General features: G+C 39.3%; 2 protein-coding genes across 9 annotated transcripts in view; one reads left to right on the plus strand and one right to left on the minus strand.

The window, feature by feature from the left end:
• The window catches only part of LOC107978610 (WAS/WASL-interacting protein family member 1-like), a 30,512-nt gene extending 21,622 nt beyond the window's left edge, over positions 1–8,890 (minus strand). Inside the window, exons 1-3 of the mRNA XM_035438838.1 lie at positions 8,855–8,890; positions 3,012–3,571; positions 2,001–2,968 (exon numbers count right to left, since the gene is read on the minus strand). Of these exons, the coding sequence (XP_035294729.1) occupies positions 2,038–2,968; positions 3,012–3,571; positions 8,855–8,890 (1,527 nt within the window). The 3' untranslated portion in view covers positions 2,001–2,037. The remainder of the gene's footprint in view (positions 1–2,000; positions 2,969–3,011; positions 3,572–8,854) is intronic.
• The window catches only part of Creb1 (cAMP responsive element binding protein 1), a 60,826-nt gene continuing 41,403 nt past the window's right edge, over positions 2,606–22,028 (plus strand). For 5 of the 8 annotated variants that reach the window (XR_003481506.2, XM_027397091.2, XM_027397096.2 and 2 more), the window contains exons 1-3: positions 2,606–2,744; positions 19,881–20,112; positions 20,302–20,423. Coding sequence is in view for 6 of the 8 variants with exons in the window: in XM_027397091.2 (XP_027252892.1) it covers positions 20,310–20,423 (114 nt within the window). In the remaining 2 variants the exon portion in view is untranslated. Of the gene's footprint in view, positions 2,745–15,791; positions 15,811–19,880; positions 20,113–20,301; positions 20,424–22,028 lie in introns of those variants that run through there. The other 3 variants (XM_035441001.1, XM_027397092.1, XM_027397095.2) reach the window with 3 other exon arrangements.

Here is a 22,028-nt window from a genome sequence, read left to right on the forward strand (position 1 = left end):
CTGGCCATAGTGGTAGTGTGCTCTCAGACTTCCAGATTCTAGAACTGGGAGAAATTTGTTTAAAAACCACTAAGTCTAAATGCTTTATTATAAAAACCTCAGATCTACTAAGAGTAGGATTTGAACCCAAAGATGTTATTTTAAAAAAATAGTCTGGGGTGTTCAATAAATATTTAATGAGCACTACTATATCTTAGACATTATGTTGCTAGGATTCCTAGGGATGAGAAGGAAGAAATACACAGATTACCAGGAAAATGAACAAATAAATTACAGATACCATGAAACAGAAAAGAAAATGATGGATTACAACCTGATAAAAGTATTCTGGGTAAAGGGGATGGCAAGTGCAAAGGCCGAGGTGAGAGCCTGCCCTAGAAGGGAAAGGGAGAGAAGATCCTGCAAAACACAGACTCGTTAATATGGCTGGAGAACAAAGGGTAAAGGAGACAGTTGGAGAAATGAGAGAAACAAGTCCAGATAATGGAGCTCTAGCCAGTGTATACTAAGCAAAATGAAACCACTGAAGGGCTTAAGGAAGGATGGTGACCTGACTGGATCTGTGTCATTACAATTCATTTGGCAGCAGAGTGACAAATAGACTGGAGTGAGGCAAGAGCAATTTTAAAGAATGTGGATGGTGGCTACGGAAGGACTACAAGCAAGAGAGGAAGGCAGCTTAGCAAAGCGTGGTGGTAAAGGATGGTGAATGACATGGGAACGGGTCATACACTCAGATTTTCAGGAAGCAGACAATTTAACCTATCCTATTTTGTATCAAGTGTGCTAGGTTTCTAGCATATCCCAATGGATGTCTTGACCCTTTACTGACTAAGAACTATGGGAAGAAGGTTAGGAGGGAATATGACAACTCAAGCTGAATAGGACTGACAACATACTCTGGTCATTCATCCACATGGACCTGTAGCAGAGGCTGCTGGAAAGATGAACTCCGAGTTCCAGGGCAAGGCTTCAGAAGACTGGAGGGTCCGAGAGAGGGCATTTAAAGCCAGCGGAAGAAGAGAGGAAAGAGACTATGGTGGCACTTGTGGAGGCTCATGGCTCAGACGATTCCAACTCGAGTCAGATAAAGAAGCTAGTTGTTGAAGAGTAGGGGTAAGAGGAAAACTGGCAAGAGAAGAGGGGAGAGTGTATTTGGAAGACGCCCAACAGGCTCAAATGCTGGGATGGTCTTCTAGAAGGGAGACTGAAAATTAGATGGACAGGAAGAATGTGACAACAAATGCCACTGCAAATGGAGAGGGACAGCAAGAGACAGGTGGAGCTCTGAGAGCTACTCAGGGAGGAAGCTTTTTAACATTATTTGTTTATTTATTGGCCACACATACTACTGTGTACTGTGGTGTAAGTGATGAGGTCAAAAGACAACTTATGGGAGCTGGATCTACCATGTGGGTTCTGGTAGGTGACCCCAGATTATGAGGCTTGGTGGCAAGTAACTTTATCGATCTCATCGGTCCCAGAAGAATAGTTTTAAAGAAAGGATGAAGCGTTAGCATGTTTACGGTTCTGGTTAGAAGCAAAAGGAAAATCAAGATACTCCCTTCCTACTTTCCGGGAAAGTAGGAAGGGATAGGAAACAGAACGAAGGCAAACTCAGGGTTACAAAAAGTCAATAAGGGCCAGAGTCCAGCAGGAACAAAATTATAGGGAGAAGGCTGAGGGGTTCAAAAAGAAAAAAGAAAAAAGAAAAAAAAAAAAAAAAAAAGGGCGAAGAGCTGGTGGTAAGGGCAACCTCAGAGAGTAGTAGCTTTGAGGCTACGGAAGTCACACTGTCAAGTTCCAGGGGTGCAAAAGGGTGGAAGCCGCGCCACCTCGCCGCAGCTGCACTCCACCTCTGCAGAAATGACTGAGAAAAGGCAACACAGGATGCTGCCTGAAAAAAAGCAGGCAGGTAAGGTGAGGATCTATTTCGAGTGTTAACAGCAGCATCGGCCAGAAAAGATCACTTCTCCCGCCTCAGAGAGAGAACAACATACCGCAGGGCTCTGGCTGTACAGGCAGCCAAGCAGAATCTCACATGCCACGTGTCAGGTAGCTTTCATTCCGGCAAAGAACCACCTGGGGCCCTTTAGACAGTTCTCGGCAGATTCCCCTTGCTGGTGGCCGGCGTCCGCCTGCCCTTCCAGCTCGCCGGCACGGCTCCTGACCCTCGCGGCTTGTCAAAGTTCCCGGGCGGTCTGCTTCCGCCGCAGGATCAGACCGCGCGGGGGTTTCCATCAAGTCCCCGCCACCCCGGGAATCCCCCGATCTGGCCGCACTCAAACCCCGCTTCCTCCAAATTTCCTCAGCCGGCGTTTGAAGCCTCAGCTCGCCGTATTGAGGTTTGGACCGCTCCAGCAGAGCGGGTCTCAACCCGCCTACACCTGTCTTCCGCGATCCATGCCTTTGCTGCTCCCGGAAGAGGCCGAAAGCCTTCGGCAGGTTCCGCCGCCAGCGTGGGGGCGGGGCCTCTCGAGCGGCTCCGGGCCGAGCTCGGCTGTTTCCGTGAGTGGCCGCTGCGCACTCGGCACTGGGCGGCGCTGGCTGGCTCCCTGGCTGCGGCTCCTCAGTCGGCGGCGGCTGCTGCTGCCTGTGGCCCGGGCGGCTGGGAGAAGCGGAGTGTTGGTGAGTGACGCGGCGGAGGTGTAGTTTGACGCGGTGTGTTACGTGGGGGAGAGAATAAAACTCCAGCGAGATCCGGGCCGCGAACGAAAGCAGTGACGGAGGAGCTTGTACCACCGGTAAGAGGAGCAGGAGGAGGAGGCAGGAGCCGGAGAGAGCCGGGGGGACGGAGGGGGGCCGGGGAGGCGCCGGACACCCGCGCTCGGGGCCTTCCCCTCGCAGGAGGGGCCGCGGTAAAGATGGAGCCTCCGCCCGAGCCCCACAACACCGCCGCCGCTCGCAGCGAACAAAGAATAATGGCGGCGGACTGGAGCCAGCGGCGGCCGGGCGGCAGCGACTCTGCCTGCAGCCAGCGCGCGGCGCTCATGGCGGGGGGCGGCCCGGGCGGGGTGCGAGCAGGCGGCCGGCTGGCCGCGGCAAGCTGGAGCCCCGCGTTTCCGCCGCCGCCGGGCCGGGCCGGGCCGGCCGGCCAGGCCAGGCGCGGAGCCGGAGCGGAGCGAAGCGGAGCCGCCCCGGGGGAGGCCGCCCCGCCGCCGCCGCCGCCCGCCGCCGCCCCCCGCTTGCCGCCGCCCGCCGCCGCCCGCCTGCTCGCTCGCCCGCCCGCTTGCTTTCTCACACACCTCGGCTGTGCCGGGCTAGCCGCCCGGGCCGCCGCCTGGGTGCCCGTGGGGGGTGGAGGAGGAGGAGGAGGAAGAAGGCGACAGTTGAGGGCAGAGGAGGTGAAGGTGCTGCCGCCTTTTCGGCGGTGCCTGCTCGGCGAGCGGACGAGCTGCAGCGTCCGACCTGCTTTCCTCTCTGCTCTTTGTGCAATAAAGTTCGAAACCCAAGGTTTTCTCTGGTGCTGTATTTTATTCTTGCCCCTCTCCCCTGCTCCCACGCGGTTGGAGAAAATGCTGTTTTCTGCCCTTGGCTGCTCGAAGGAGGATTTTTGACTATTTCCCACACCCTTCGGTTTTGAAGATGAAGAATAAAAAAAACAACTCAGTAGTCATGGAAATGCATTCTTTTGGGAAGGAAAGGGGTGCTAAGAACATTTGTAATAACTTTTTACAGAAACTGTTGGGATCTTGTAAAAGGGAAGCTCATGTTTGAAAACAGTTTCGGTTTTAACCCTTTCCAATAAGATAATAATCACTTGAGGTCAATCATTCTGAAACCCTTCTTAGAAACGAATATTAGCCGAAGTACTTTTTGTTTTATACCACTGGGGGGAGGGGGGCAGTCTTGCCAAGGTTTTTTGAGTCATCGGATCTCCCCTTAATCTTGCTCACTCACCACTATGTTTCTCACACACGTCTGTCTAAACTTTAATAGAAGATTGATATAATTCTCACTCTAAACATGGTCATTGAAACTGTCCATTATTTGTATATTGTGTAGTAGGCAATCTCAAGTCTGAGGTTGATGACAGAAGTTGTGGTGTTTCTCTTTTTCCCTTCATCTAGAATATTGGCAAAGGGGACTGTCAAAAAGTTATCGATACTTTAAAGATTGAAAGACATTTTCTAAGAGCATTGCAGTATGATCTATTTGATTCTAGTTTGCATCACATCTGGCCTCACAACTTAGCATAAGATACTTTGGGGCTGTCTATTAAAATCTTGTGCACCTACTGATCATTTCCTCGACTTAAAAGCAAAGCCCCAAATAATTATTTACTACTTTGAAAGATGCACAGTTTTTTTAAAACAACCAGTTACTGTACAATTGAATTGTGATTAATGCATACAAGATTTTCGGGTAGGAATAAATATTGATTGACAACAGAGCCATTGTGTTTGGTTTTACTGTGTGTCAGTAAGGACTCTGAAACTTTGTTGCATTGCTAGTCTTTAGCTCTTCGACAATTTGCCATTGTCAAGAAAATTAAGATGCAGTAGAGGGAATGTTTCCATAGGATTGAGAAGAGAGTTTTATTTCCACAAAATTATGAAGTGATACAAAGTGATGATGGTAAAATAGTGTTTTCAAAAGATTTTCTACCAGCCAATAGTGATGATACATGAAGAGGATTCTTCCCTTGTGAGAATAAAAAATTATTCCTGTCGTGTCCTGTCTTCAGCCTTGACCAAAAGATATCTTAAATTTTATTTATGGAGTCATTTATGGAGAATCAAATTGATTCTCAGCAATTGCAAGTGAAACTTGGAATATTTTTTGTCTACATTAATTTTCAAGCAATCACCTGGAACCTGTCACTGAATTGTAATTCTGTCTCCCAGGGGCTGGTAAAAATTACAGCTGTGTCTGCTTCCCTCCTTTCCCTCCTCCTTTCTCTCTCTCATTTTTTCGGATTGACCTGTGCATTTAAAAAACTAATGAATTATTTGAAAGAATTTACCTAGTGGATACTAAATGAACATTTCTTTTGGAATTTGAAACTAGTGTTAACCACTTGTGAACAAAATTTCACTCAAGAGCCTGAAGAAACAGAAACCTGATCCATAAATTTCCTTTTTTCATGTTCAGAAACTCACAGATCAGCTCTAAATTAGTAGATATTTTAGTGTTCTTAGAGAAGTAGCTCCTAAGGCACTTGTTTTTGTTTGTTGAAAGTAGTTGTGGAAGACCAAGTATGTATTTTTTTAATCTTATATGCCTTTTTTAAAAATAGTAGACAACATTGTTTACTTGTGACAGTGCTTACACTATGCCACTGAAATGTAAAATGTTAATAATTCCATAAACAGGTAGATTGGCAGATACATCGGTGTGAACTTTCCAGTTATACATTCATGTAGACATCTCTCTTGCTGTGTTACTTCTAGCACTAGCTTCTGTATTCTGAATAGTTAGCATTCAAATCTGATTTTAAGAATATAGCAGATATTAGAAAATAGATAATTACAGTAGTTTATTGCTTGAGCATGTGTGAACTTGACTATATTGCTGTAACACTTGACAGTAGTCCATGGTGATTTGAATATTTAACACTTTACGGTTGACAGCCGGTATCATGAAACAGTGTCTTATGAAACAGTGTCTTATCTGCTTTGGAAAAGTTACAAGTCTGGCTTTGAATCCTAACATTGCCAGCCCTGTCAACATACCTACCAAGGGAATGTGACAGCTTTCTCTGCCTCAGTTTCCTCATTTGTAAAATTATAATAACAGCAAATACTTCTGTTTTTTTTTTTTTTTAGATAAATAGAAAGTACTTTTCCTAAGGTGGGTCTTCAGCAGATTATAACTGTCCATCCTTTTGGTTTTTCGAGACAGGGTTTCTCTGTATAGCTTTGGAGCCTATCCTGGCACTCGCTCTGTAACCAGCTGGCCTCGAACTCACAGAGATCCGCCTGCCTCTGCCTCTGCCTCCCAAGTGTTGGGATTAAAGGCGTCTGCCACCAACACCCAGCCCTGTTTGTCCACCTTAGCTTGAACTTCCTACCTTTGGAGCCTTCTGCAGATGTCTTAATTTCTCCAAACTTCCTGTATTGAATATACTGAGCCAGAACGTTCCACAAATCTAATGAGGAATTTCACTGTCTTTACTCTCAAGAAACTGTTGGGAACAGTTACCTATCATTAGAAAACAATCAAAAGAAAGAGAAGATTCTTGGTGAAGTAAAAAGGAGTGACCCCCCTCCTTTTGTATTTTCAGTTTTGTTTTTTAAATTATTCAGATGGTTATAGTACAAAACATAAATAATAGCCTCTGTTCTCTAATCCACTGTTGCCCAGTGTCTTCACAAACACTATTTTACACAAGTAAATATGTGTATCTCCATTTATACACATAATAGCATGCAATACAGATAGTCTTGAATTCTGTGCTCCCTTGCCTGCCTGTCTCTCTGCACTCATTTCCCAGGCCAATTATAATGGCTTTGTTTGTATAAGCACATAAAGATCTTTTTAAAAGATCTTTAAATTTTATGTATGTATGTGTATGTTTGATTATATGAATGGGCACTGTGTATGTGTCCAGGAACCTGAGATGGTCAGAAGAGAACATCGGATTATCCTCTGGAACTGGAGTTACAGGAAGTTGTGAGCCACCATGTGGATGTCAGAACAGAACCTGCGTCCTCTTGGAAGAGCAGTAAATGCTCTTAACCTCTTGGGCCCTTTCTCCAGCCTGGACCTTTTTTAAAAAAGCACTTTTTATATGGATATGCTTAAATCTATTAATCTTTTACTGAGCTGATTCTATTTCTAGGTCATACATGACCTTTTAAATTGTAATGCCACCAAGCTTGGTAGTGCATGCCTTTAATCCCAGCACCCAGGGGGGCAAAGGCAACTGGATCTCTGAATTCAAGGCCAGCCTGGTCTATAAGCAAGTTCTAGCGAGGGCTACATAGTGAGACCTGGTCTCAGACAAACAAACACTTTATTTAAGCAAGAATCATTGAGTGAGAAATAATGGGGTAGTTTGTGAAAGGAAGCTGGCATTTAAACTGCCTTATTTTAACTCCACTTTATAAAAGCTTTAGTTAAAAGATGAAGATGTATAGAGAGACTGCTGGAGTGTGTGTGTAATGGTTTAACTCAAAAGGTGAGTTTAGGCTGACATAGAAATTATTACCATCCTGAACATGCAATTAAATAGTTTGACCGAAAAAGTATTGGTAGTTTTCTCTATTGATAAAATAAGAATTTAATTTAGTCTAGTGTTTTTTGAAGGGAGGTTCTTTTCTTTCTATTTATTTTGGTTGTTTGAGAGGAAGGGTCTTGTATAGTCTAGACTATTGTAGGTCTGAGGTTGGCCTCAGACTTGAAATCATTCTACTTAGCTTCTTGTAACCTTTTGGGTACTGGGATTATAGTGCTCTTGACAGTGTTTTGGTTGGTTGGGGGTGTGTGTGTGTGTGTGTGTGTGTGTGTGTGTGTGTGTGTGTGTAATCAGTAAGTTTTCTATTTCTTGCTTAAATAGAAAATGAGTAGTTTGATGCACATCTGTTTCCTGAAAATCACACTACTTTTTTTTTTCTTTTTGAAAGCCCTTAGTCAGTCAGCTGGACTAAATCAGATACATTTCAACCCCAGCACTTTGTTTCCTTCTTGGCTCTTCAAAGCAGCATGAGGCTATAGTACATTTTACATATACATGTGACAGTTTCTGAACAGTGCATTCCACTTTTTTCTTGTAGTATTAAGTAAAGCTGTCATGATAGACTTAATTGTAGATGTAAGGGCTTAAGTTGAATGAAAGTGGTATGGGACACACGCTACAGTTTTATAAGACAGTTACTGCCAACATGCTATTTTTTTTTCAACATGCTATTTTTACCTGCTGCATAATTAAGGTGTGCACAAAGCATCTAGACAGATGTGGTGAGTGAGAGTTCGGTGAAGTTTATAAAGGCAGATGACTTCTGAGGATTTGCCAGCTATCTGTAAGGTAAATGTTTTCTCAGTGTATTTGAGTTGCATCCTGGGTTGGAATCACCTCATTGATGGTACAACAAACTGATAATGTGAAAAATGGCTATTTTGTTAGTTCTTCCTTCAGTTTAATGTTTGTTTAGAATCATTGTTCTTTGTTTTTTGAGACAGGGTTTTTCTGTGTAGCCCTGGCTGTCCTGGAACTTGTACTGTAGACCAGCATGGCCTGAACTCTGCTTCTCAAATGTTGGGATTAAAGGTGTGGCTGGCTTAGAATCATTTTGAAATAAGTGTAAGCTTATTACATTTATAAATGTAGGTTTTTGAAATTAAACTTTGAATAAAGGTAGCCATTTAGTTTTTTTCAACATTCAAAATGCATCTCTTCCCTTAATTTGTGTGCTCTATTGTCTCAAGTTCTGGTTTTGTTTGTCTTACGTTCTTCTCTTTTCTTAATTCTTCCAGACAAATTCATGGGAAAGTATATTTTATTATATTTTGCCTAGATTTTTGATTATCTGTTGGACTACCAAGGGGAAAAAAATTAACGGCTTACATATTCTCATTTTAGCAGATAAATATAAAGCAGTACCTTCCCTAATACATACTTATCTGTAATTTATTCACACATTAGACATTCTAGTCATGAAACATTATCCAGAACTACTAAGTACTTAATTCTTGAGGCTGTTTATATAAATCTCAAAATAGTAGTTAGAACTGGCCATATAACTCCGTGAGAGAGAACACTTGCCTATAGAGAACAAGGGTTTGATCTAAATAAATTGAAGCAAGGTTTGATGAGGAGGTGGTCTAGAAGATTAACAGAGAATTTTTTTCTGAAAGGAGAAAAGATTGATCCTAACTTGAAGAGTAAGTTAAAGTAGCTAAGTAATGTTACCTTAATGGAGGAGTGAGGTTGACTAATGCCAGCCATGATGGAAGGTTTCTTTCCCAAATGTTAATGGATCTGTTTTGAAACTGGCATTTCAGTTTCAGTTGTATCCTCAAAGCTGGTTATTTGCATGTACGATTCTGGTTGCAATTATGATATAGATGTAGCAAACAGTGTTTAATTTAGCCAGGATATAATAAAACATTTTTGAGAAATTTATCCATGCTTGATTTAGCAATTGACAGGAGGAAACCTGGAGATATCTTATTTTTCATCACCACAGTGATAATTGTTATTGTTTATTTGGAAGCATTTATATTCTTAGGGTTTTTCATTTTTACTTTGTGATTTGTTTTGAGACAAAACTCTCACTTTCTGGTTTGGCTGGCCTGGAACTCACTTTGTGAACCAGGTTAGCCTGGATCTAGGGCATCTACCTACCTCTGCCTCCTGTGCTGAGTGCTGGGATTGAAGGCGTGCCCCACCACCAACATCCATTGTTACTCTTAAAGGGGTGTCATTCTCTTCAATCAGTAGAAACATTATAGTTTGCTGCAAATAATAATAGTCATATTCTATTCTTATTTGTGTCAACCTAATTTAATTTGTTCATGGAATATCTGCTGATCATCGATTCATAGTTGGTAGAATAATCACAAGAAAATATATTCAGGTATTTAAGAAAATAATTCCTGGATATTAAGATTGTTTAGGTGCTATAAATAGAATGTTTGTATATGTCTTTACTTACGAAGAGCTTGCAGTACATCTGTAAGGGCTGGTGATGCAAGGATAACCTCACTGCTGTCATGAAGAGCTATGGAGTTTAGAAGAGAAGAAAATTCATGCAGTGAGTCTTAGTGGGCAAGCAGCATTCAAATGGAATATTGAAGAATTTGTATAGGTAGAAGTAAAAAGAGTATATTCTAGGCAGTAAAGTAGACTACAACAAGTAAAAAGAGTATATTCTAGGCAGTAAAGTAGACTACAAAATGAGGACAGTGAAGTTTAGTGAACTTGATATATATACAAATTGGTGACAAGAGTGTTAGAATAACTGTAGATTGACATTATAAGGAATCCTAAATAGGAGGCATACGTTTGTTTTATATAAGAAGAAAGAAATACACACACACACACACACACACACACACACACACACACACAAAATACAATGAATTATCTTAAAATGTAGATTTCTTGACCTCCAGTGTATTGTAAAGGACATTATAATTTCTGTATCAGCTTTATTGAAATGTTATTTACTATATAAAATCCACCCATTTGGTAGTTATTTACTATTTAAAATCCATCCATGTCTGTTTTTTTATGTTATCAAATTGTGCATCTATTGCACAGTCAGCCCTGAAACGTACTCATTACTTCAGAAAGAAGCCAGAACCCCCTAAGCTCCCTACACAGCAGCCCTAGACAATTGCTAATCTGCTTTATGCTTTATAAATTATCTGCTTTGGACACTTCATATGAATAAAATCATATACTGTATTCTTGATCATGGTTAACTTAGTATAATATTTTCAAAGTTCACCCATATAATATTTATCAGTGCTTATTTTTTTGCCAAATAATAATCTATATTATACTCATTAGTTCATAGACATTTTTTGACTACGTGATACTAATATAGACATATTTTCATTTATCTTGCATAGATACCCAGGAAAGTGTTGAGCTGTATGTTAACCCCATTGTAACTGTTTTGAGGAACTGTCAGGTCATTTTCTAAAGCTACTACACATATTTTACATTCCCACCAGCAGTGAATGAGGGTCTTAATGTCTCCGTGCCCTCATTAACACTTGTTATTCTATCTTTTCTATTATATCCATTCTTGTGGGTGCCAAGAAAGCTATGCCATGGTGGTTTTGATTTCTATTTCTCTAATGATATCAGACATCTTTTCAAATGTGTTTATTGGTCCTTTATATATCTTTGAGAAGTATCTATTTAGATCCTTTGCCTGTTTTTAAATTGAATTATCACTCTAGGTATAAGTGCCTTACCAGGTATATGATTGACATTTTTTTCTCTCATTCTATCAATTGCCATTTCACTTTTTTTTCTTTATTTGGTTTTTTTAGACAGGGTCTTACTATATAGCTCTGGCTGTCCTGGAACTCACTATGTAGACTATGCTGGTCTCAAACTTACAGATACCTACCTGCCTCTCCCTCCCAAGTGCTGGGATTAGAGGTATGTGCCACTATGCCCTGCTCCATCACTTTCTTGATAGTATTGTTTGAGGCATGAATACTTTTACTTTTATTCCTAGTCCATCAGTTACTTTCTTTTGTTGCTTGTGCCGTTAGAATGTTTATTTGTTTGAAACAGGATTTCTCTGTGTAACCGCTCTGGCTGTCCTGGAACTCACTTTGTCAACCAGGCTGGCCTCAAACTTACAGACATCTGCCTGTCTCTGCCTTCCAGGTGCTGGGATTAAAGTCTTGTGCCACCACTGCCTAGCTGAATCTTTTCTGTTTTTCTTTTTTTTTAATTTTAATGTCACATTTTCCAAATAACTCTGAAATCCCAGCAAACAATACCACTGTTTAATGAAACACAGTTGAAGTCTCTAATGTGTGTGAAGCTATATTCTACTTCCAGTTCTTCTCCATTAATCTGTGTACATAGTCCTTTGTTTGTTTGTTTGTTTTTGTTTTTGGAGGGACTGATGAAAGGAAATGAAAATGAAGAACGAAGAAGTGACAATTTTCAACATATTAATTGGCTAATTTTGAGTGAACTTAACGGTGTCAGTATGGGTGTAGTGTATTTACTTATAAACTCTTCTATTTGGGAAATTCACTTTTAAACTTAGACGTGAGAGGAGTGATAGTGTCTTCATTTTCTTTTAGACTGGACTGGCCCTGTGGAATGTAAATGATGGACTCACTGTCACAGGAAAGCATTTGTTTTTTGTAGCATTATCTCTCTGTGGAAAAAGTTTTCAAGGCTCTTGTTTTATTAATAACTACTAAAGTTTGTCTTTAAGAAGTATCAGTTTTAGTTTATAAATACATCACTTGGAGGAAGTAGTGTAGGTCATGGAAAATGAATTAATTTAATTATTTTCCTAATCAGATCTGTATAGTAGAGAGATTATAATAAGTGCTAGGTCATATACCCCTATTCCCAATTTCTTATATCCCAATCATTCCCAAATGGAAGGTGTGGTTTTAAATAGCTTATTAAATAGCAATACTTGTTTAGAGGGAATATTTATAGGGAGCCAGGTTATAAGTTTACTTTGTACTTGTCTCCTTTGATGTAATATTTCATCTCTAAATTGTAGCTCTTTGCAAGGACATTCTTGAGTATTTTATCAGAACATTCATTGTGCAGGAAGCATACTTATTTAGTGATTTACTCTTTGAGGGCCATAAATTTGAAAGGGAGGGTTAACAGTGGTTTTCTTTTAGAGTTGTACAGATTAAAAGAAGTAGACACAGCATGTTGTCTGTAACTGCAGACTTCTCAACCCCCTCCCCCCCCACCAGGCAAGATTTCTTTATGTAGTTGTGGCTGCCTGGGAACTTACTTGCTCTGTAGACCAGGCTGGACTCAACTAAGAGATCCACCTGCTTCTGCACATGCACGCAAAAGGGGGAAATGCTGTGGAATAATCCTCCTGTACTCTGTGAATATGTATCATTCTCATTGGATAATAAAGAGCTGACAGGCTGGTAGAAAGACAGGAAGTATAGGAGGAACAGTCAGACACTGAGAGAATTCTGGGATAAAGAGGGGCCAAGTCACTAGCTGCTAGCCAGCCAGCAAGTAATCAAGACTTGTAAAAAATGAAGTAACAAGCCATGAGCCATGTGGCAAAACATGAATAGAAATAACTTAAAATGTAAAAGTTAGCTATTAAGAAGCCTGAGCTATAGGCTCAGCATTTATAATTCATACTCAGCCTCTGAGTCAGTTATTTGGTACTGGGCTGTTCGGACAGGAAACATCTGTTTACATATGGCGCCCCAGGTTGGGTGTCAGATAAAGCATTAATCTAATTAATCTTACCAATAACAAATTGGGAGCCAAATATCAGAATAAAAACCTGAAAGATCAGAGAAGCAATGGAGCAGAGCAGCTACAGTTGCTTCCTACCTCTTCCATTCCTCTGACCAAAAGGGCCCAGATCCTCTCTCCACCTGCCTTATCACTTACTGTCTGTATAGTCCTCCAGATCTCTATGGTTAACTAGTGGCTAGTTCCACCCTCTTGACTACAAGCAAGCTTTAATTTTCAGAACACAAACAAAATATCACACAACACTATAATGGTGAATGCATGTCAATATATTTGTCTAGATTCACAGTGTGTTGCACCAGGAATAAACCCTAATGTAAAAAGTAAATAAATTAGTACAATAAAAATAAATAAAATTTTGCCTTTGTCTGCATGCCATTTATCAGCTTTATAGAATATCCATGTCTGTTTTAAATAAAGTATGATATATCTTTGGATTTTTTTCATTTGCTGAAATTTAATTGCATATAATTAAAATTGTGTATTTCTAATTCTGTAGAGTTTCGGTGTTGACTATACAGACAGTTCTCCACTTTTATGATATTGTTGGCTGTAAGGATAGCCCTGAAGCCTGTAAATTCCTTACAGACCTCTCAGCATCTCTAGTTGTCTGTAAGGTCAGAGCTAAAGCCTGGATGTGTGTCATATAACCTCTGCCCTAGCATGCAGTCTCACCTCAGGGAGCTGAGTTTTCACTGTTACATGTCTAACTTGTAAACATTTCACCAAGAAAAGCATTTCAAGACTTAGTTCAAAGTATCTAATAGTGCTGCTTAAATGTACAGACCTCTTCTTAAACAAAACAAAACAAACAAACAAAAAACCAAAAAACACTCAGTCGTTCAGGCTCCATTGAATGTAGTAGCTTCACATAGTCCTTAGGTTTTGCTAAATATTTAAGTTCAGGTCATAACTTTGGAATCCTTACAGTTTGGGAATTGAACTAGAGTATAAATCAGAACTTAAAATTTAAAGACAGCTTTACTCTCCTTCAATGTGAAAACTATTTTATAAAAGTAACTACTTGTTGATGGTAGATAATCATTTTTATTTTTAAGAAATGAGCTTCCAGGCCTATTTTGTAGCACTTTACATATAGACATTGCCTAAAGGGTCAGCTTTTTGAAAAGGTTCAGTGTAAAAAGCTGTATGAGATGAGTATTTGCAGAGAAAGTTCACTGGGAAGAGATGGGATAAAAATGTTGCCATGTGAGGCCAGTGATGCAGCTCAGTGGGTGAAGGTGCCTGTTGCCAAGCCTCATGACCTGAGTTAAGTGTTAGGAACCTCCCAATAAAAGCTGAGAACCCTCTACAGAGAGCCCTCTGACCGCCATACTTTGTGCTTGCATATGGTAAAGAAATGTTTTTTTAAAGGCACTATTGTCATCAAAAAAAAAAAAAAAAAAAAAAAAAAACCTCACTGTGTCAAATGCTGTGTAGTTGCAGTGCTTGTCAGGTAGCACTGTCTCTAGGTGACTAGATAGATAGATAGCAGAAAGCTTGTTTTCAGAGCCGTTTGTAGTCTCACCTGAAAGAGAACAAGGCAAGTGAATATTGCCGATATTTTAAAAACAAGATGAAAAACTTGGATTTTTCAACTCTCTTGTTGAAAAGAACTATATACTAGATATTTATAATGACTGCCATAAGTTATACAGTGTTTACACAAATCACATAATACTTTATTTAAGCTATGCTACATGTTAAACTATTTCAAACTGGCATGCCAATAACATGGTAATACAAAACTTCAGTAAGCCGTAAAATACTGAAATTAAGATTTCTCTTGAGTTAAGCAAATAAATCAGGGAATTTATTAAATAATATTGCAGTGTGTTGCTATATGCTGTCTCCATTTTGGAGAGGTAGTTAGGTTATACTGGTGTTTACTGTTGGTACAGATTGTCTATGAAAGTACAAAAACTAAAGCCTTTCTAGAATTTATTCAAGGATTTGTGTGGGGGGTGTGACTGTGTGCATGTAGCATGTGTGTTTGGGTACCTGTGTGTTTCCTAGAATAGGAGTGATAATCAGTTGTAAACCACCTGATGTGCTGGGACCTAACTCTGATCATGGAAGGGTCAACAAACACTTTCAATTGAGCTCTCTCTCCAGCCCCTAGAATTTGTTTAAGTTATTACATTATAATCACCTTCATATTACAACTTTTCTTGTCTTCTGTTATCTAGAGAAGAGACTTAAGTATAAATGTATTCTCTGTTTGAAAAGGACCTTGGTAAGGGCTCAGAAATTTTGAGAACAGAATTTAATCAACTTGACAGCTATTTATTTTAATTGATCTCATTGCCTGTCTTAACTCATTCTTTCAAAATACGTACACTTTCATTTTTTTTAGAATATAACCAGTCTGACCAAATCTTGGGTTTACACAGTTGGGGCTAATAAGTATTAAGTTGGGTATGTGTCTAAAATGTTATGCATATGATGACTGAATATGGCTTGCCTTACCTGGTTTCAATAAAGGAATGTTATTTAGCACCAGGAGACTATTATTAGTCTCAGAAACTTGGAGCATTGGTCAGTTTTGAGTATTGATTACATACATTTCAATTCTGTTAGACTAGACATACCAGAACATATAAATGGCAAATGTTTCAAGGTAACAGCCAGAAAGAACTTTGCAGGGGTTAAGGTAGAGGAGTGCAGGCAATGCTACATGGTTATTGGCTGTGAAATAATTTCTGTCTTACAGAAGCTGAGCTTTTACCGTTCTTCAGTAATACTTCAGAAAGAAGCACATATCAGAAGCAGAAGGATGGCTTGACAAGGCTTTTAAATTCTTCAGAAAACTAAAAACAAGTACAAAAGAACTAGAAATGATTGTATCCCATGTGAGAATGGATATACTTCTGCAGAACATTTTTAGTTAATGCATTTATGGCAACAGAATTGTAAGGTTTATTTTTAAAGATTATCGTGCGTGCGTGCGTGCGTGCGTGCGTGTGTGTGTGTGTGTGTGTGTGTGTGTGTGTGTGTGTGCGCGCGTGTGTGTGTGCGTGTGCGTGCGCGCGCGCTGAGGCCAGAGGTGTCAGACCCTGAAGCTAGCGTTGGAACTGAGTGTGAGCTGATGGAAACAAGCACAGGTCCTCTGAATGAGTGATCCACACTCTTAACTGCCAAGTCATCTCTCTAACCCTAGTCAGTTTTTAAATTGTGCCCAAATATGCCTTTTGCTGAAGTTGCCCTAGAAACTTCAGAGTTCTGTTTATGTGGTTTCCTTAAATCCCTGGAATTTTAAGAGTTCAAGATGAGTTGTGAGCTTGTTCTTGTGCTGGGGAATCTTTTTCTCAATCCTAATTGAGGTCATTTCCATCTTAACAAACAGCATATGTTCCATTAGTTAGAAATGCATTTCTTTGAACTCTTTTATCTGACATCTTTAAAAGAATTAAATTTGTAAATTTAGGGGCTTAAATAGACAGGTTGTGAGAAGGATGGATTTGTCCCCCCCCCCCTTTTTTTTAAGACATTTCATTTTAATATGTGTCTGCCTGTGTGAGACTGGGCATGTTTGTGAAGGTTCTAGCAGAAGCCAGGAGATACAGACTTGGCTTCCCTGAGGTTGGACTTACAGGTTATTGTGAGCTGCCTGATGTGGGTGCTGGGAACCAAACTGAGGGCTCTGCAAGAGCAGTCAGTATGTACTCTTCACTGCTCAACCATCTCCAGACCCCTGAAGATGGATTTACTTTTCAAAAAACCTGTAAAATATCGGAGATCTTAACTGAGGTTCTTTTATGAAAATCAGAATAAAAATCAAGAAAAAGAAGTAAGTGAAGGTTCAAAAACTTCCTTTTTACTTAGTGATTGTAAAAGTGGCAGTTTGTCTGGCTTTGATGAACTTTAATTTGCAGTTTGATGACAATTTTCATTAACTTGGTATAGACAGATAGGGAGGTAGTGCTGCCAATTTTATTTCCGATTTAACACACTTGAGTGTAGGTGCTACTTAGGGGAATTAAATGCTACCTTGTTAGGACAGGTTCAGTGGTTAACCTTCATAATACTGAATATTATGCCACACACAATACTGCCACTATTTTCACTAGTTTGATTTTCCTACACACTTACATCCTCTGACATGACAGACATTTTATTAGCCTGCTCTCTTGCCCTGCTCCCACACAGCAGAATATAAGCTCCATAAGGAAAAGATGTCTATAATAAGGTTTCATTCTGTTCTTTGTTTTCTCTTAGTAGCTTGAATAATGCTCAGCATGTTCAGATACAGTGTTTTCATACAAGCATAATGTATATAATGTAAATTGATGAAATTTAAGACTACTGTTAGTAAAATATACTAGTAAAGGGAATTTTGTTGTAAATTAGTCCAGTAACTGTCTTATTTGTTCAGGATCCCACAAATTGTTTATGATAGGTTTATTCTGTGTCTGGATATGGCAGTTGGGTTAATGAAAAAAAAAAACTGAAGATTCTACACATGTTGCTACAGAGTCTATTCTTCCCATATTAGAGGACATGAAACAAGAACAAGGTTTTGAACAAGGTGACATGAATGATCCTACTAAAAATGTCACCTCAGTCCAACTGGCAAATTGCTGTTGTAGTGCCTTCAAGGTGGAAACCAAAAGAAGAGTGTCTGTTATAGTTGAACCTTCTCATCGCCGTAGTAATTCTTACCAACACTATTTTCTTATGGAGGACACTATTTGTGCTGTTGCCCATTTGGCTGTTATCTGTTTAAGCTAAACCTTGACAGTTTAAGGTTGATACCTACCCTGAATAAGGGTCAGTAGCCACCAGAATGAACTGGTAACAAAATACTAGCAGTTTAGTTGGGATTTTGTAGCCATTGGAAAAACCGTAGCTTTCAATGAGAAAGAAGATTATCTAGTTAGAGTGGGGAAATAAAAATCATAGCCCTGTTTTGAGTGTCTATACTATAATTAAATTTTCTGTTCTTTTATTATAATTTAGTGGTGAATCTTATTTTCTGAACCAAAATCTCATAAAGAAGCTTATCCCTTAATTTTTTTTAAAGTAATCTCATTGTGTTGTAAATAGAAACAAAAAGTGTGACCCATCTGTAGATTGCCTATGAGCTAATGGTAGAATGTAATTATTTGTGAATGGCAACATAGCTGTAAAAATATGTATAGCTTGGAATTAAGTCTTTAAATGATTGTGTGTATTTTATCTGCAAAGGAGGTATTACAATATTCATTTATTGTTCCTGAAATAAGTACTTTGTTCCACGTGCCATATTCCTCCAAGTCAAAAGCATAGACACATTTGGGGATGGCTAAATTGTTTTATTTTTACATATTAAGTTTTTCTTAAAAATTTTAGAGTATAACTGTTGTGATAATTAAATTTTTTTTCATGAGTGATAATAACCAGGTTATTTCAAGGTTTTCCCCCAGTTGTAAATACAGAGCAGATAGTCCACCAAAATAGGTAATTACATAAAAGAAAAAGTGAAATTTGAGAAAATGTCAATGGGTAACTTCAAATAACTCTTGAAATATAGTTTTGGTCCATGGCTCAGAAATGTTATTGATGAGGTTTTTTTGTTTTTCTTTCTTTCTTTAAACTGTACAAACACTCTTGAATCCCTAGAAGGAAAAAAATCCCTAACCAGTACTGATGGTAAAGTATGTAAAAAGAATACCAGATGAGACGTGTCATCCTCTAGAAGTTCTGTAGGTAACACTTCTGGCTGAGTGTTTAATCCCCCACAGTCTTCCCATGGATGCGCCTTCACATCTGTTGTTTTCTTTCTTTTTTTTTTTTTTTCTTTTAACATAAATGGGATTCCCTTCAATTTAATGTCATTATGTTGTAGACAGGTTTCTTTTTACTGCAGTAATTCTTTTCCCAACCCTCCTAAAGCTGGTTATATGATATTAAAAAAACAAATTCTACAGCCGGGCGGTGGTGGCGCATGCCTTTAATCCCAGCACTCAGGAGGCAGAGGCAGGTGGATCTCTGTGAGTTTGAGACCAGCCTGGTCTACAAGAGCAAGTTCCAGGACAGCCTCCAAAGCCACAGAGAAACCCTGTCTCGAAAAACCAAAAAACAAACAAACACCCAAAAAACAACAAAAAAAAAAAACAAACAAATTCTACATTAAATATCTTTGAACTGCATCTTTATAAACTAAATATTGAGTTTCATACTTCCATTTTGGATGATATTGTGGCGTATATGGCAGTTATTTTTCCCAGTGTCTTGGTAGCTTCATGACTGTTTTAAATAACCATGTTGTCAAGTCTGGTGACCTTTTTACATTGTGTTTTGTGGATGCTGGTATTTCTAACTTGTTATATTTATCCTCAGTTTAAACTATTATGAATAATGTGTTAAATATTGGATACATTTTGATAGTATATAAGGCGTGTCAATTTTGATTCTTAGTTTTAGAGTTGTTTGGTAAAACATTGATTTCTCTACTATGTGAGGGATGAGTATAGATATTACTCATAATCAGTTCATTTTTGTCTGGTAATATGTAGGCATTGAGCTTGAAGAGGGATATACCAGAAGTATTCCCTATACACACACACACACACACACACAATGTTTAGAAAGGATTGTTTCCCAGTTATCTGAAAATTTGCTAATCTGCCATGTAACTATTGTCACTGGGAGCTCTTCTCCACCAACTTTTGCTGCCGTGAGGTGCCAGAACACTACACAAATACGAACACTGTTGGCAGAACTACTTAGCAAATGTACTAGAGTCCAGTATTGACTTATCTAGAACTTACAGTCAGATATATAAAAATGTGTTTGCTTCTGTGTTACACTCTGCTGTGGGTGAGGAGTATAGCACCACAACTTTCTCAGTGTTTGGAGTCTCTGACTAGGCGCTGACCTTAATCTTACCTTTTTACCTCCTTAGCCCACTCCATGGGCTTTTGAAAGTTGGGTTCATTTGCCTTGTTACATTTGTCTACTAGGAAGTGGCTGACAGTTGCTCTGCTTCTTGCTCTGACAGGAGGAAATGCCTAGAGGAGGGATGTGAAGCCAGTATCTCAGACCTGACGCTCGCTCCTGCTTTCTACCCTCTTTCTGAACCTGGCTGGTGCAGCTTGAGAAATCAGCTTTGCTGCCACCTCTGCCCTCCTCGTTAGTAAAGGAAGAGGCATGAGAGGGACCATCCCTATTTCCTGTTAGGAAGAAACACCCGAAGGAAGACTTTGAATTTCTTCATTGTTTGTTTTTTGAAGGTACTAGGGTTTATAGCTCAGCAGATTTGAACAAGTTGAGTAAAGATGAACTATATTGTTTTAACTAGATTTCTAAGTGCATTTACTAACCTAACCATCACATAAACCTATTTATAATTTGAAGTTTGCCTTTAAAGTCACACAAGAAAAGCACTGTAGTGCTCGTAACGCTCTTCCATATTATTGTAGGTAACTAAATGACCATGGAATCTGGAGCAGACAACCAGCAGAGTGGAGATGCTGCTGTAACAGAAGCTGAAAATCAACAAATGACAGCTCAAGCCCAACCACAGATTGCCACATTAGCCCAGGTATAAAATACATGGAGAGACTTCAGGCTGTGTCTCTTCCAAGAGAATTTAGTTTTTAATAGAAATATACATAGAATGATGAAAATTTTCTTAAGACTATCAGAATTCAGATTTACTGTTAGTTTTAGCTTATGTTTAGAAATGAGAGTAATGATTAATTAACAGTAAAATGCACCATTAAACATTAATATAGTGTGTGTAGTGACATGATCCAGAAATAATTATTTTTTACTAACATAAATTAATTGGCCCTCTCAAGGCAATAAAACCTTGATTATGACAGCTGCCTTGTTTTTTTGTTTTTGTTTTAATATCACACAAACTTATTTTGGGACCTGGAGGTACAGATATATTTGAAAGGCTAAGTTTATATAGTCTAAAACTAAAAAGCAGATTAAGTAAGTAAACTGGTGTGTCAAGCAGTCCTAAGAAATAAAGCAGTTTTTCTCTCTATGCATTTTAAATACATTTAGTCTGATTTTGTTTTAAGTGTCCTGTCCTTAAGGCCATTTATCATCTTTGTACTTACTGTTTTGCTCTTATCTGTTTTTCCCTTATTAACAAATCTTTAATCTCAATATTAGTACAAAAAAAAAAACAACAACAACAGTGCTTAATATAGAAACCAAATACATATAAACCTGTAGGGTTAGACTGTGTTAGTCCCTTTCCTCATTTTTGGAGACAGTCTGTCCCTGTGTAACCCTGGCTGGTCTCAAACTCAGAGATCTATCTTCCTCTGCCTCCACAGTGCTAGGATTAAAGATGTGCATGACCACACCTGGCTGCTTCCTCTCTAAAATGAAAGCTCCTGAGAAAAATAATCCTGCTCTCAGAGGCTTTCCTTTGCCTACCTCAGTTTCTCCAAGAGTTACGAGTCTACAATGGAAATGGCTGATAAGAATAAGTCTTGGGAAATACAGGGCTCACCACAGCTGGGATGAGGGTGGGAGTGAGTCAGATACTGGGGCTCCTGCAGGAATAGTCAGAAAGAGTAGGCAGGCTGCCTGTGTTTTCTTGTAAGAGAACGGGGTTTCCCCTGCAGATCTGAAGAGTAAGATAACGCCAGATATACTTGGAGATAAGTTAATATATCACATGAGGCAGCACTTTGTCAGTACACACAGAAATGGAAGTTCATCTGAGCATTTAGCTGAACAGGCTCCTTGATGACAACCTTCAACATTGTTCTGTTGTGGCACTATTCTTCTGGCCTGGTTGTTCCCTCAGTTGACTATATAGAGTCATCTTGGAAATTCCTTCTGCTCTCATGACTTTTTCTTAGGGAATTTGTATTCTTAAAAAGGTAGAGCGTGTAGCTAACAGACTCTTGAAAAGGAAAGGTTAACTGGAATAAGAACTCTTGGTAAGAAGACTTTTTCTTTAGAAATTTTCTGTTGTTTTCTGTGATCCACTTAGTGTTGTTTACAAAATGTGATGAGATTAAATTTCTTTCTTATATCTGGTATATTTATAAAATGCCTTAGGTCTCAACTTGCAGTACATACTAATAATTGGTTTGTTTTAATTCTCTGTATTCAATGGTCCTTTTATAGTGGGAATTCACATCCTCAGTTTGGGGAAATTTCTTTGAATTAGTTGGTG

This window comes from Cricetulus griseus, chromosome 2 (genome assembly GCF_003668045.3).
Source record: "Cricetulus griseus strain 17A/GY chromosome 2, alternate assembly CriGri-PICRH-1.0, whole genome shotgun sequence".
NCBI lineage: Eukaryota > Metazoa > Chordata > Mammalia > Rodentia > Cricetidae > Cricetulus > Cricetulus griseus.